This window comes from Zonotrichia albicollis, chromosome W (genome assembly GCF_047830755.1).
Source record: "Zonotrichia albicollis isolate bZonAlb1 chromosome W, bZonAlb1.hap1, whole genome shotgun sequence".
Taxonomy (NCBI): domain Eukaryota; kingdom Metazoa; phylum Chordata; class Aves; order Passeriformes; family Passerellidae; genus Zonotrichia; species Zonotrichia albicollis.
In genome coordinates, this window is record NC_133859.1 from 26,182,201 (window position 1) to 26,196,602 (window position 14,402).

A 14,402-nucleotide genomic window follows, 5' to 3' on the forward strand; every position below is an offset into this window, starting at 1 on the left:
AGTCATCGAATTTGGCAAGGAACACACAGGGACTCACTCCAGATCGCTGGCAAACCCACATCCCAGGTGCGGATGGGACTACCCACTTATAGTTTTTCCTGTTGGGCTTGACAACTTTGGTGCAGACGTTGCCTTTCCGCCTAGCTAGGGTTGCATTGCCAAAGCACCTGCCCTGGCCTGTGACTTGACTCAGGGTGATTCCTTTGCGAAGGGTTTCCCATCTGCAGTGGTGAGGGGCATCGGCTGTGGAGTAACTGAAGGGAGTGTTTAAAGCGACTCCTTCGTAAAAGGGGGGTTTGGCATCGTAACAAAGCCAGCAGGATTCGGTTAGGTTAGGGTTGGATTCGTTCAGGGATATAAAGGTAGCTTCTAACATACGAAGGATTGGGTCCGAGTCCGACCCGGCTGAGCGGTCTGTCTGAAAGGCTTCCGCATGGCCGGTCGGGACATTGCTGACCCCTGTGGGTAAGGTTTTAGGGTAGGTTGCGTTTCTCCCTTTTGGCATGCTTTTAATCACTTTGTTGGGTCCGACCGCTCGGGGCGCCGACGGTTGGAGCCTGATAATTCGCACATTCACTCTCTCTTGTGACCCTTGAAGGACTACTGTTCACGTTCTGCCTATGGCCCAACTAGGGTTATCTGGCTGCAAAACCGTCATGTTATAGCTTGTGCATTTCCGAATTTTTGGGATTTTATGGTGATTGCGATAAAAGCTTCCCTGGAGGAAGACGGGTGTTTTGCAGCCGCTGGGTGCCCAGGCGAACTGTAAGAATTTGTCGGGCTCTTGTGGATCCCACCCAGGCCCCAACGGTCTGGCATCTGTAACTATGGTTTCGCAGCCCCAGTGCCCACAATATCCCCACCCTGGGTGATTGCAGTAGCTTTTTCCTGGGTTTGAGGCTGGGCACCAGTAGGATAGGTACATGTGTGTGGCGTGTGGGGAATAGGGGTCTACCTTTGGTTGTCCTGGAAACAGGTCGGTGATGCGGAGCACGAAGGATGGGGTGTTCGGTGTGGTGATTTCCCTGAGCACCTTGTCACTACTAAGGTGTTGCATGACCCACCTGAATGGCTGATGGGGGTAGTGGTCTGGGCTGGCTTGTCCTCTGGCGACAAGCCCCAACAGCAAAATCACACAGAAACACCGTTGATGCTTGGATCTCACCCGTGCGGGTCTCTCGGGCGCTGTCTGGCGGCTTGTTGGTCTGTCACTTTCCTCTGGAATGGGCGTGTACGCGTCACGAGGACGTCCCATGAGCATGTCCTGTAAACAGAAACTCACAATTCTCGTCAGTGTCATTCTGCTCGTTATGAAGGTCGGGCTTAATTGACTTAAGTGGACACCACCTGACTTTGCCGTCCTTTTTGACAGCTGCATACCCTCTCCCCGTGAGGATCAGCCTCCAGTCCCATTCCCATTCGCCCAGCTAGTTTCTAATTACCACCTGTGGGCCCTCCTCTAGCGTTCGGTTGGCCCAGTGCTTTTGAACGGGACTGTTTATTTTGTCTCCCCTAGGGAACTGATTCAGTGCTAGCAAAGTGGTTGCCAGCATACATGCCTGATCTCCTGGGGGAATGGCATTGGCAAAGCCCTCTGCCTTTGCCAATACTTCTAGCTTTGTTTTCAGGGTCTGGTTTGCCCTCTCTACTATGGCCTGCCCGGTACTGTTATAAGGGATACCTCGCACTAATGTGATGCCCCATTTTGAGGCGAATTCTTGCACTGGTTTGGAGGTGAAATTGGACCCGTTGTCCGTTTTGATCTGCTTGGGGATACCAAGCCAAGTCATGGCTGTCAGCCAGTGCTGAATTGTGGCCTTGGAGTTTGTTTTGGGGTGCTGTGTGGCTATGATCGTTCCGCTATAAATGTCCACTGTCACTGCAAGCCATGCTCGGGGCTTCAGCAGTTCACACCAGGTGAAGTCCGATTGCCAGATCTCTGAAGGCTTGAGACCTCTCGGGTTGACCCCACAGGTCCATAGGGGTGACTTCTGGCAATAAGGACAAGTGGCTACCACGTGTTTCGCGTCTGCCGTCGGGATCCCGCATTTCTTCGCCAGTGCTTTGGCTCCGATGTGGAGCGACTCGTGCAGCTGACAAGCTTCCTGCAACGTCCATACGCCTTTTGCTGCGGCGTCCGTTTTGTTGTTGCCGATCTGGAAGTAACCTTTGATTGGGTCATGGCTGTTGATGTGGATGTCTGACACGGTGCCCTGTCGCGAGGAGAGTGCTTCTTCCAGCATTAGGGTGCTGCTGATGTCGACACTCCTGGTCCTGCCATGGCTAGGCAGAGCCTTGCCACGAATATAGAGTCCGTTACTATGTTAAGGTGTTCTTCTTGAAAGAGTCCGCATGCCAAGACGACTGCTGTCGCCTCCAGTTGTTGCACTGACAGTGTGGGGTCACACGCTTTGACGCAATGCCATTGCTCTCCTGCCTGCCACACTGCTGCTGCGGTTGAAGTCGTGGAGGAAGCGTCTGTGAAGACCGTTGGTCCTGGCTGCGGTCGGTCCTTGACCTTTGGCAGTATGTCCATGTCGACTATGGTCAGCAGCTTAGTCCAGGGTGGTTTGGAGGAGTAGGAGATTTCTCCTCCGAAGCTGGTGAGAGCAAGGGCTAGGTACTCCGTTATTGTGGCTGACTCCGTGGTCGGTTGCTTGCGAAACGGAAGGTGGATGCTTGTCGGCTCGGTTCCTAGGTGTTTCAAGGCGAGTTTCCTGCCTTTCATGATGAGGTTAGCGATGCATTCGATTCCCGGGGAAAAAGCACGGGCAGGTTTTCCGAGAACCACCCATTGAATCGGTCGGGCCTTTTCAGAAGGTCCTTGAGCCAGTGCTCCCACTCCCCCCTTTGGCGTAAAGTGAACGTATAGGTCCAGTGGCATGGCTGGGTTCCACCTGGCGAGTGTGCCAGTGGACATCTGGCTTTCGATGAAGTCGGGAGCTCATTGCTTGCAGCGTCAGCTCCTTAGGTTCCCAGGGGTGCTTTCCTTTCAGGAGGTCATATAGAGGGTCCATGACCTCGGGAGGAATCAGGACGATGTTGCGAAGCCACTGCAGCGATCCCACCAAGCGTTGCACATCGTGTAGCGTTTTGACGTCTCGACTGACCTTCGCCTCGGGGGGTGTCACGTAGGAGCTTGTGATCCCCACTCCCAGGAAGGTCACACAGGGTCCTCTCTTGATCTTTGCGCTCGCGATCTCGAAGCCGTTGGCCTGGAGTGTTTCCGTGATTGTGGACACCAGGTGATCTACTTGGCTTGCCGATGGTGCTGCTACCAGGATGTCGTCCATGTACTGAATGATGGTCGCGGTGGGATGGGAGTGTCGGACTGGCATCAGTGCTTTGTCCACGGTGATTTGGCATATGACAGGACTATTGACAAGTCCTTGTGGGTGTACTCGCCATTGGAAGCGGAGGTTAGGCCTTTCGCCATTTCGGAATGCCACGGAAAAGGCAAATCGTTCTCTGTCCTCAGGGTTCAGAGGTATTGAGAAGAAACAGTCCTTGATGTCCAGCACTGCGCACGGCTGCCCTGCAGGAATGGCTGAGTTCGTGGGTAGCAGTGTCTGGACTCAACCCATGGGTCGGATCATCTTGTTCACCTCTCTCAGGTCGTGGATGAGACGATAGCCTTCTCCGGACCTTTTGGGGATCACGAATACAGGGGTGTTCCATAGGCTGGTGGAGGGTTCTATGTGACCTTTTTGCAGTTCGCGGTTGACCAGTTCCAGCAAGGCTGCCGCTTGAGGCTCTGTCAGGGGCCACTGCTCGACCCATACGGGGTCTGATGATTTCCAAGTCAATTTGATTGGCAGCGGAGGGTGTACGGCAGTGGCCCTCATGATAAATTTGTAATCCGGAATCCTAGCATGGAAAGAACGTCCCTTCCTAACAGGGGTGGAGAATTTTGCAGTATGTACGGGTGGATCGCGACTGTCTGTTCTGGTCCCTTTTTCGTATGAAGTGTTATAGCCACCAGCTGGGTGCTTTTCCATGCCCGAGACTGCCCTCCCACTCCGTTCACTGGAGGGACTTCTTTGAATTGCCAGTGTCCGGGCCAATGTGCTTGGGGAATAATCGTACAATCTGAACCCGTGTCCAGCCAAAACTGAAACCCTATGACGTGGGAATCCTGATTGCCATAAAGCCAGCACGTCCCCCACACCATCAGGGGTTCCCTCCCTATTTTCATGGCCAAGGCCACCCAGGGATCCCACTCTGGGGCGTCTCCTGCTGGCCCTGTACCACCAGCGCAGGTTGTGGCGGGGGGGGTGCTGAGGGCGCTGAGGGTGCTGCATAGCTCTGCCATTGTACCGTAGGCGGGGATGCAAAATTGGCTACTCCCTGTGGGGGGATAGGGTATGAGGGTCTCCTGCCCCACTGGGGGTTGCTGTAGCTGGGCCACTGCATATTCCAGAAGGGAGGGGGCGGGACACGGCCCGGCTGCCCCCCCCCCCTTTCCCGTTTCCCTGAAGCCTGGATCTGCATTCCTTGGCCAAATGCCTCTTCTTTCCACATGCCCAGCATGGTCCCCTAAATCCCCCTTGGCGTGGTGGAGCAGCTGCTGATAGGCGCCTTGGCTGGGGGCAGTTTACTGCCAGGTGGCCTGCCTGGCCACACTTAAGGCATGCCATCACACTGGTTATTGCAGTGTGAACTGCTGCTTGGATGGGAGCCAGGTGCTCTTCCTTTGTAACGTGCCTGATCATGGTTGCTATATTAGACCCGGGTGGCAGTGACCTTAAAATGTCCTTGGTGGCTGAGTTACACTGCTGGCGTAGGCAGTCTGCCAGCATGGGACCCTTAGCCTCCGAGGGCAACAAGGAGGAGTCTAATGTTGCCTGAAGCCTGTCCACAAACTGAGTGAAGCTCTCACTCAAGCTCTGTTTAATAGTTGACCATGGGGAGGGTTTGACTACTACTTTGGAAGTCGCACGGATGGCTTCCCGGGCAGCACGGGTGGTGGTCATACCCTCATGGGCCCATAAGCCCTCAGCCTGTGCCTGAGGTGTGATCATGGTAGGGTCTGTGCCCAATAACCTTTGTATACTGGAGCCGTGCAGTGGATGGTCAGGTCCCGTTACCTGGGCTAGCTCCTTTGTGCATTGATTCTCCCACTCCTGTTTAAAAACCATCATCCCCGCGCCATCGAAAATCATTCTACACATCTGTTTAATATCAAAACACAACATATCATCCCCTCCGAAAACGCCGTCAATGAGTGTGGTAACCATGGCAGAATTAATTCCCTTGTCTGCAATCACTTTGATTATTGCTTGGACCTCCTTTGGGTTTACAGGGGAGTAGGTCCTTCGTTGATTTTCACCCGCCCCCCCCACGCGGACTGGGAACACCAGATTGGCAGACAGGGCCCGATCCGCTCAAGCCATTTTTATTTTCCGCCAATCTGTAAGCGGAGTCCGGTCTTTCTCTGATAACCCCTTCACCCACGCGGGAGCCCTGCGACTAGAAACCTTATGTGCCGCTGCTCTCCCTCTCTTAAAGCTAGAATCCGAATCCGACTTCTCCGATTCCCTTTCGGTCCCGTCCCAGTCGGAGCCGGAGGTGGAAGTCGAATGATTCAGGACTTCCGGGCTGCTCTGCCTTTTTCCTGGGCTCCGACCCCGCCCCCTCCTGCAGGGGTTGGGCCATTCCCTCCCCCTGGGGTCCCCCCGCCTCCTGCTGGGGGAGGTCCTTGCCCTATAAGGACCTAATTTGAATAGAGCGCTCTGATTGGTCCCACGCTCCACCACGGGGGCCGCCCCTTCTCCCCGCTCGCCCGCGCACGCGCTGTCAAGCAGGCTGACTGCATTTCCGCCCCCCCGCCTCCTTACTTCTGCCCTCGCCATGTGCTTTGGCGCCATTTTCAAACACGTATTGGGGGGGGGGGCGAGTCCTTGCCGGTCCCGGCGGGGTCGGCCGTGTTCTGCGCCTCCTCCGCGAGTCCCCGCCAGAACGCCCGTGCATGTCCCCCCTCCTCCGATGGTGAGTCCGCTCTCTGAGGGGGTTCTGGCGACTGTGCCTCCGCGCGTCTGCCCGGGTCAAGAATCTCCGCAGTCTGTGTCGCCGCACCCACCCCGAGCTGCGGGGTGGCCAACAAGCAGGTTTGCGTGGCTTTTCAGGTTTCCTGCTCTTGTCGAGCTTTTTGCAGAGCCTGGATAACTTTGCCCCAGGATTTTAGGGCTTTCCCTGAACCCGAGAACATAGTGTCCTCAGCCAGGGCTTTTGTGCAAGCGTCCCACACCCCCGGATGTAGAATATCCGCGGGGCTTTCTATAGCCCTAAGCTTAATGAGTCTCAGCAATGCAAGTGTTAAATCCCTGATTTTACATTCTATCCCCCATTGTGCATGCATCTCTGTTACGACCTTAGCAATGAATTCCATGGTCCACGCTGGTCAGGAGGCGTCCCTCCCGCTGTGGTCGGGCCTGCCACCACAACCGCCGCCCTCTTTCCAGGCGAATTCCTGTTCCCCGGGCGCTGATTGGCTCCCGAGGTTTCGGCACCAGATGTAGCCTTCTGATACAAGGCTGGCGACCTGGTTTCAAGGAACGGCACAGCGACCCACTCTCCAGGGTCGCTCGGGCCTAAGAAACACACAGACACCAATTTGGTGGACGGTCAAAAGGCCTTTATTATGTCTTCTCGTGAGGTTTTATAACCTAGGGTTTTTCTACGTCATAGGGGGTCTGTCTTTTACCATCTATGGTTAGTAAGGGGTGGAAATTTACTGGGTAGGGATGGAAAGTTACCGGCATCTGGTTTAGGGGGCTGCATTCCTATTTTAATTTTCTTATCTAAGGGAACAGGGGCCCTGTCTTCCCGTAACATCGCGAGATCTTCCGAACGCCTGACCCTATCTACCACAAGTAATTTCTGCAGTTTGTGGTGGTGGTCTTGGTATTTGTGTGCTTCAGTAGTGTTCATCTGGCCACACTTCATTTGGAAATGGAATTCCCAAAAGATGAATGTTTCAGGTTTGAACCCAAAGTGTATCTATATTTTATGTTCTTTTGTGTGTCAGAGCTCATGTGCTTTGTTACACTGCAAGGATGCAGATGCTCATGGAATCTCTGGCACTGCTGTAGAAAACTAAATATATACCTCGTAAAAGTGTACCTTGAGTCAGCACTGACAGCTGTACATCCAGAAGTGATTTTCTGTCAGACTGAACCAAACTTCTTTAGAAAACAGGAGACCTTACATTGATGAGAAGTATCTTTTAGAAATTACAGTTGTTTTCCACTCAAATTTCCATGCATAACATAGATACCTTTCCCTCTTTCAGTCCCAGATTAAATCTTGATAAAAAACTTTGTTTCAAAGTCACTGTCACCACTGCAGAGAGGCCTGAAGCTTTCCTTACTGTATCTCCAGAGGACTGTGAGCTACCCTCCACAGTAATAAAGGCCACAAATACCCCTCCTCAGTTAAGAAATAAAAGGTGCCCCTTGACAAAACACAAGCTTCCAAGGCAGTGGAGTAAGGCTGTTGTTAGTTCCTACCCCAACATCCCATGATAATGTAAGGGATGAGAAACACCACATGTACTATGCACTAGCAGTGATCTTTGATAAATCCTTCTAATCCTCTCCTTTGTGCTAGTCAAGCTCCTAGAGAAAACAAGACAGCAAAAAGTGCTCAGTTTTGCCCTTGTAGAGTGAGAGGCAAAAAGCAAGAATCCAACAGTCTCTTTTTGACCTTTCCTTTAAGACAGGCCTGTCTGTTCCCACCCCAAAGGCACAGAGGGTATTCTTTAAACGGTGCCACAATGTCCCACCCATACTTCCCTCTCCAGTCCCCATCCCCACCGTGACATGATCCCACGAGGAGAGACCCACGAGGGCATCTGGGGCAGGAGAGGTTGGAGAGAGTGCTGTACACGTGTGTGCTGGTGTGTACGGCTCTGTGCACACATGTGTTTTCTAGTGTGCCCAGATGTGGGTGTACACATCCTGCTTTGCATAATGTACGTGTGTTAGTGTGCACAGCACTATTCACATAGATTTGCTGACATGTATACGTGATGTGTTCACTGCTGTTTGCATGTGTGTTAAATTACACACTCTCAGGTGTGAGTGGGTCTATGCGCAGCTCCATGCTTGTGAGTGTGCACAAGTTCTGCAATGTGAGCATGGCTCTGAGTGGGACATGTGTATATTAATGTGTATGACACTGCTCATATTGGTGTACTCAAGCTCTAGGTGGAAGCAGGTCTTGTGCCTGTAGGCACATGTGCATTAGTAGATACTGTACATAGGTGAGTGTCTGTGTAGCACGTGTGCTGGTGTGGCAGGTTAGGTGTACACAAGTGTGTGCTGCTAGCAAGTACTGTAGTGCACAAGAGCTCTTGTGCACGTGAGCAGGTACCTGTGTGTATGTGCACTAGCTCTGCATATGTTCCTGTGTGCACACACAGGCTGGGCACACCCAGGGACATAGCTCTAGATACACAGCTGTGTGCATCCGGCTGCTATCCCACCTGGAAAAACAGACATGTGTGTATATATGTATTTGTGTGTGTGTGTCACTACCTAGCTCTGCTGGCTCGAGTGGCTCCTGGCTGTCTGTGTAAACTCTGTTCTTGTAAGGAGAAAAAATTTTCCTCTACATATAAGTTTGTCAAAAAGTTTATGTAAAGTTGTGTATAGTGATTTCCATCAAATTTAATAGTGTTTAAGTTTCCATTAAATCCCTATAAACAGGGGTATCTACAATCGCTGTGATCCACTGCTGTTCTAACCCACGTTCCCTAAAAACTGCTGCCATCAAAATGGGATGCTAGGCTAAGTACTAATCCTCTCTGTGATTGTAATGTTTCCCAGGCCATAGTTCCCTTATGTCAACAGTAGTAACTACTTTCAGAGTAGTTGAGGCAGTGCTATGTGCATTGTCTTCAGTTTAACCCCTCAGTGGGGGGAAGTCCCTGTCAGGTACTACTAACAACTGAATCGGCTGTGTGAACCGCTGAACAAGAGTGGACTCATGTCAACAGAATTAAAGGCCCAGTAAAAGAACCCAAAGAATAGACTATAACACCCAGACTGGGTGAGAGATAACCAAAGAAGCTCGAAGGTATCCAAAAAGTAGAGTCGAGCTTCCACCAGCCAGCTTGAAGATTGTTTTAACTAACACTTTGGGCGGGGAGTTTGAACTGTATAGTTTATGTAATTGTTCTGTTTTAATAGATGGGAATTACAAGCATCTGTTGAGGGGAAGTACACAGGGGAACCGTAAGAGGTATTGGGGCAGTTTCCTTAAGGACCAACAAGTAAAATAAAACAAGAAATAGAGGGCAAGATCGGGTTGGCCCCTCTGTTCGCCACCGAGAAGATTATAGCCCTGCTGCAGGCAGCAATCCTGTAGGCATGGTAAGGTAGGGGCAAGAAAGCCATACCAGACTGCCTAGTGGTATTAACATGGAGTAATTGTTCCCATTTGCTTCTTGCAGGCTCGCCAAGCAGCCCCATGTGTGCTCTTCTTTGATGAGCTGGACTCCATCGCCAAGGCCCGAGGCGGGAATATCGGTGATGGCGGCGGTGCTGCAGATCGTGTCATCAACCAGATCCTGACCGAGATGGATGGCATGTCCACCAAGAAAAACGTCTTCATCATTGGTGCCACCAACAGGCCAGATATCATTGACCCAGCCATCCTGCGCCCCGGCCGCCTGGATCAGCTCATCTACATCCCCCTGCCTGATGAGAAGTCCCGGGTTGCAATTCTTAAGGCCAATCTGAGGAAATCACCAGTTGCCAAGGTAGGATCTGTGCTTTGACTGTGTCTGGCTTTGGTTTGCTGTAAGCTGTACCTGCTCCTCAAAAGCTGGGGGTAGAGCAGAGGGCTGGTCACTGCTCCTTACAATCCAGAGCTGGGAAATCTTCAGTCTCTGAAGAATGGAAGTGAAGAAGTAGGGGGAGGCTTGAGCTCTGAGAGTAGGTATTAATAAAGGTAGGTGTTGGTATGTAAGCACAGCAGGTCTTTGTCACATGGTGGAGTTCTGCCCACAGTGTGGGAACAGGAAAGCCTGTTATGGCAAGATTGAAAAGATTCTTGTACTCAGAAAGAAAAGTAAATGTAGAAATCAGGTGGGAAATGGAAACTGAAGAGGAACTAGTGAAGTTAATTGTTGCTGAACTGAATTGTTGCAAGAGCTGTGTTCCTTGCATTGGGGACAGGCAATAATGAAACTGATAGTTAATCAGAAAAAAACAGATGTCAAGTGAGAGCTCAAGCTATTTTATGCCAAGTTTACCTTTTTAGGTGCTGTTGGGAAGGAAAACTTCAAAGGAGGTTGCAGTACTACTCCCTCAGTTGAAGGGAAGGAGCAGAAGATTGGTTGTCTTGGTCTGCCTGTGTATCATTCCTATTTCTAGTCTGACAGTGTTTCATTTGACTCCTTATGCTGAGACCAAAGTAAATAATATCCTAAATCCACAAGACAAGCTGCCTCTTCTTGAGGGTAACCAATGCAGAGGCATTTTTCCCCTTTACTCCACTCTTGTGATACCCCACCTGGAGTACTGTGTCCAGCTCTGGGCCCCCCAGCATAGGAAGGACATGGAACTGTTGGAGCGGGTCCAGAGGAGGCCACAAAAATACTCAGGGGGCTAAAGCTCCTCTGCTATGAAAACAGACTGAGAGACTTAAGGCTGTTCAGCCTGGAGAAGAGAAGGACCTGGGGAGACTTCATAGCAGCCTTACAATACCTACAGGAGGCTTACAGGAAAGATGGGGAGGGATTCTTTGTCAGGGTGTGTAGTGATGGGACAAGGGTGAATGGCTTCAAACTGAAAGAGGGCAGGGTTAGATGGGATACTGGGAAGAAATTTTTTACTGTGAGGGTGGTAAGGCCCTGGCACAGGTTGCCCAGAGAAGTTGTGGATGCCCCATCCCTGAAGTGTTCAAGGTCAGACTGGATAGGGCTCTAAGCAGCCTGGTCTAGTGGAAGGTGTCCCCACCCATGGCAGGAGGGTTGGTACTAGATGATCTTTGAGGTCTCTTCCAACCCAAACCATTCTGTGATTTACAGCTGCTTCCCAGGATCTTACTGGTTGTGTGGGGAGTATGGCCTGCCTTTATATGTGGTTAACTTTTCCCAAAACCAAGAACCTTAACAGCTCATCTTTTCAAAATTGACCAAAGTGGAGGCAGCACCTTTATACCATGAGATCTAAAGACATTTTGTCATCTGAGGATGTAAGGTATAAAGGATAGGCTTCTCTTGGGGGTTGTTCCTTTTTTTTTTTTTTGGTTTTTTTTTATTTTATTTTATTTTATTTTATTGTTGGTTTTGTTTGTTTGGGTTTTTTTCCACTAGGACGTTGACCTGGATTTCTTAGCTAAGATGACCAATGGCTTTTCGGGGGCTGACCTGACAGAAATTTGCCAGCGTGCCTGCAAACTGGCCATCCGCGAATCCATCGAGAGTGAGATCAGGCGAGAGCGTGAGAGGCAGACCAACCCTTCTGCCATGGTGAGTGGTACACCGAGCTTTCCCCACTTATGACACAGGCAGCCCACCTTTGCCTGTGGCTGAGGCAGAATGCATTCCTCTTCATAATCCTCAGTTGGGGATGAGTAGGGTCTCAGCAGAGAGCATGGAATGGGAGCATGAGGCCCTCCTGGGGTACCTCACTGTCAGCATTGCTCAGAAAGCCAGCCCCTGATGCAGCCCTGACTTAGTCTGTCACAGTGTCTCTCTCCAGTTCCAGCTTTGGTGGGTGTTGGAGCCTCCTGATCTAGTGGGAGGCTGTGTGTGGCTGTTGGACTACAGAGCTTGGGCATGCAGCTCACCTGGTTCCTCTGTCCTGCTGCAGGAGGTGGAGGAGGACGACCCAGTCCCTGAGATACGCAGGGATCACTTTGAGGAAGCCATGCGCTTTGCTCGCCGCTCTGTCAGTGACAATGACATCAGGAAATATGAGATGTTTGCACAGACCCTGCAGCAGAGCCGTGGCTTTGGCAGCTTCAGGTAAACATGAGAAGGGCAGTGTGGCTCAGTTAGCCCCAGAACAGATCATTGAGGCAGCTTTCTGCTGGATTCTGGGTAAAAAATTCCCTCTTCCACTGCATTTTCCCTAGCATGTACAGCAGAAAGCTGAGTGTGTGGCAGATGTAGGCTGTGCTGCTGGTTGGTTTTAGCTGCTCTCAGTACTCCTGAAGTCCAACAACCCTTTTTCCTTTAACACAAGTGTCTTGGTTAAGGCAATTTAAGGGGAACACTCTAAAATGAGTTACCTCCCCTTATAGCTTTAAATAATCCCTTTCTACCAATAAGGAGAGACAAACATGAGTAGATATAAGTGAAAAAATAAAAGTTTACTAAAAAAACAAAACAAAAAAATAACAGTGATTATCACTAGTTACAGAATTGCTAAATCTCACAGAGTCCCCAGGAAGAGAAACTCAAAATGGCAGAGTAAACCCTCTGAAGATGGTGCCCTCCACAGACGACTATGTGTGGGGAAACAAAGGGAAAACAGTTTAATCTCCACCCATAAATGCAAAGAAGATCCCCCTAATTGTCCTGTGGAACAATGACAAAATGGCAGAGAGTCCTCTTTCTGGGCTATGCATTTGAGAGAGAGAACAAAGGAATCAATGTGACAAACAAGCATCCACAGTTCCAAAGCTTTCCCCCCCCCAAAACGAACAACCGGAGCAGGGGCAAACAAAAAGTAAAACCTGGGAAAACTACTTCTGTCCAAAAAGAGTCAATGCTGCCAGGGAGCTGACATAGGCTCTCATGGTGGCTCAGCAAGTTTCCTCTCTCTCTCTCTCTCTCTCTCTGCCTCTTCTTTGGCCAGCTGGATCCAGCCAGTGTCGGCACTGCAGCCTCCAAGCCACTGGTGTTGGTGCTGCTGTCTCAGGTCCCTGTTCTGATTGATGGGGGAGAAAAAAAAAGAACTTCTGAGCACCTAAGAATGGTAGCCCAACCTCACCTGGCAAAATTTGCTCTGTAGCAGTTTTTGATTGCAAAATACAGCTTCTTGTGTTGCTACTGTTGCTAGTAGAGGCAAGAGAGAGCTCTGCCTTCATGCCCCAACCTCAAAAAGCCCAAGAATCTCCCAGCCCCACAGTTTCATTTCTGGCCACAGGGTCTTAAGGAGACAGTGACAATCTTTGGGCACAGATGGATATGGACTACAATAACATTTTGGGTTACCCAGGACAAGTGATACCTAGAAGTCATATAAGCCTTTTGCATGATCTGCTGTAAGATTTCATCCCATTCCTCCTGCCTGTCCTACTTGTCACTGGGGTTTGGCACAGAGGGAGGGTATGGCACTGCGCTGCAAGGAGGCTTTTTAACAGCATCTCTTCTTTCCTGTCCTGCACTGCTGCATGCAGGTTCCCATCAGGCAACCAGGGCAGTACCGGTCCGAGCCAAGGTACAGGAGGTGGCAGCGGGGGCAACGTGTATAGCGAAGACAATGACGATGATCTCTATGGTTAACGCTCAGCTTGGTGGACCAGCTCCATATCAGGCCACATTGTACAGCAAAAAAAATCCAGTGTTCAGTGGACTCTTAGCTTCTTCATTCTTCAGTCAGAACAGTGTAGCTGCACACCACTTTGTACAGGGAATATTTTCTGCAAACACAAATCCAGAGTGGTGTTCAGTTGAGAGGCAGACAGTGAATTAACAAGGAGGGGAACTGACATAATTTCTGAGAAATTTCTGTGCTAGTTTATGTGGCAGAATCAGCAGCTTTAGTAAAAAATACAATGCTAGCCTGTATTAAAAAAAAATCCCACAAAAATTATAAAAAATAATAAAAGTCCCACAACACTCCTTTGTGTGTGCCTGGTACAGTGTAGTTTGTGTTGTCCCTGTAAACTCCAGGTCTCATGCTATCTGAACACTCCTCAGTCTGGTGGAGCCTATCTGTATGCATGCTTCCCTGGTGTGTTCGTGGTTGTTTTTCATTATGTCTCTTAGCCCAAGTTAACAGAAGAAATTGGTTTGGCAGTCTGTCTCTTCCCTGCTTCAATTTGGCAGGAAGCACCAACTAAGAGAGCCTGGTAGCAGGTATCTCTTGCTTCTCTGATGCTGGCCCTGAGCTGTTGGGTCTCCTGCTGCTTTGGCTCCTCTGCAGCAAAGGATTTCAGTAATCCTGGTTCTATCTGCCCTGCCTGAAGGTTGGTACAAGGGGGCTCTTGGGCTGTCTCTGAAGTTTGTGGTGCAGCATGATCCTATTATTAAAAAAGGGGATGCTGCAGCACTGTTCATCAGGCTTTGTGGAGAGATTTTTCCCCTTCCCCTGCAGTACTTTTGGAGTTCTGATGACAGGCATGTCTCTCTGCTGCCAGCTTGCCCCTTTTTTTGCCTCATACTCTGTAGTTGAGTTTTGATCATAATTCTTATGCTTCCTTTCTGGTTACAGGTTGCTGCC

General features: G+C 50.4%; 1 protein-coding gene across 1 annotated transcript in view; it reads left to right on the forward strand.

Annotated features, from left to right (window-relative positions):
* The window catches only part of LOC141726974 (transitional endoplasmic reticulum ATPase-like), a 55,839-nt gene extending 42,038 nt beyond the window's left edge, over window positions 1-13,801 (forward strand). Inside the window, exons 14-17 of the mRNA XM_074532137.1 lie at window positions 9,455-9,763; window positions 11,324-11,479; window positions 11,823-11,977; window positions 13,357-13,801. Coding sequence (XP_074388238.1) covers window positions 9,455-9,763; window positions 11,324-11,479; window positions 11,823-11,977; window positions 13,357-13,462 — 726 coding nt within the window. The 3' untranslated portion in view covers window positions 13,463-13,801. The remainder of the gene's footprint in view (window positions 1-9,454; window positions 9,764-11,323; window positions 11,480-11,822; window positions 11,978-13,356) is intronic.
* Window positions 13,802-14,402: the final 601 nt, after the last annotated feature.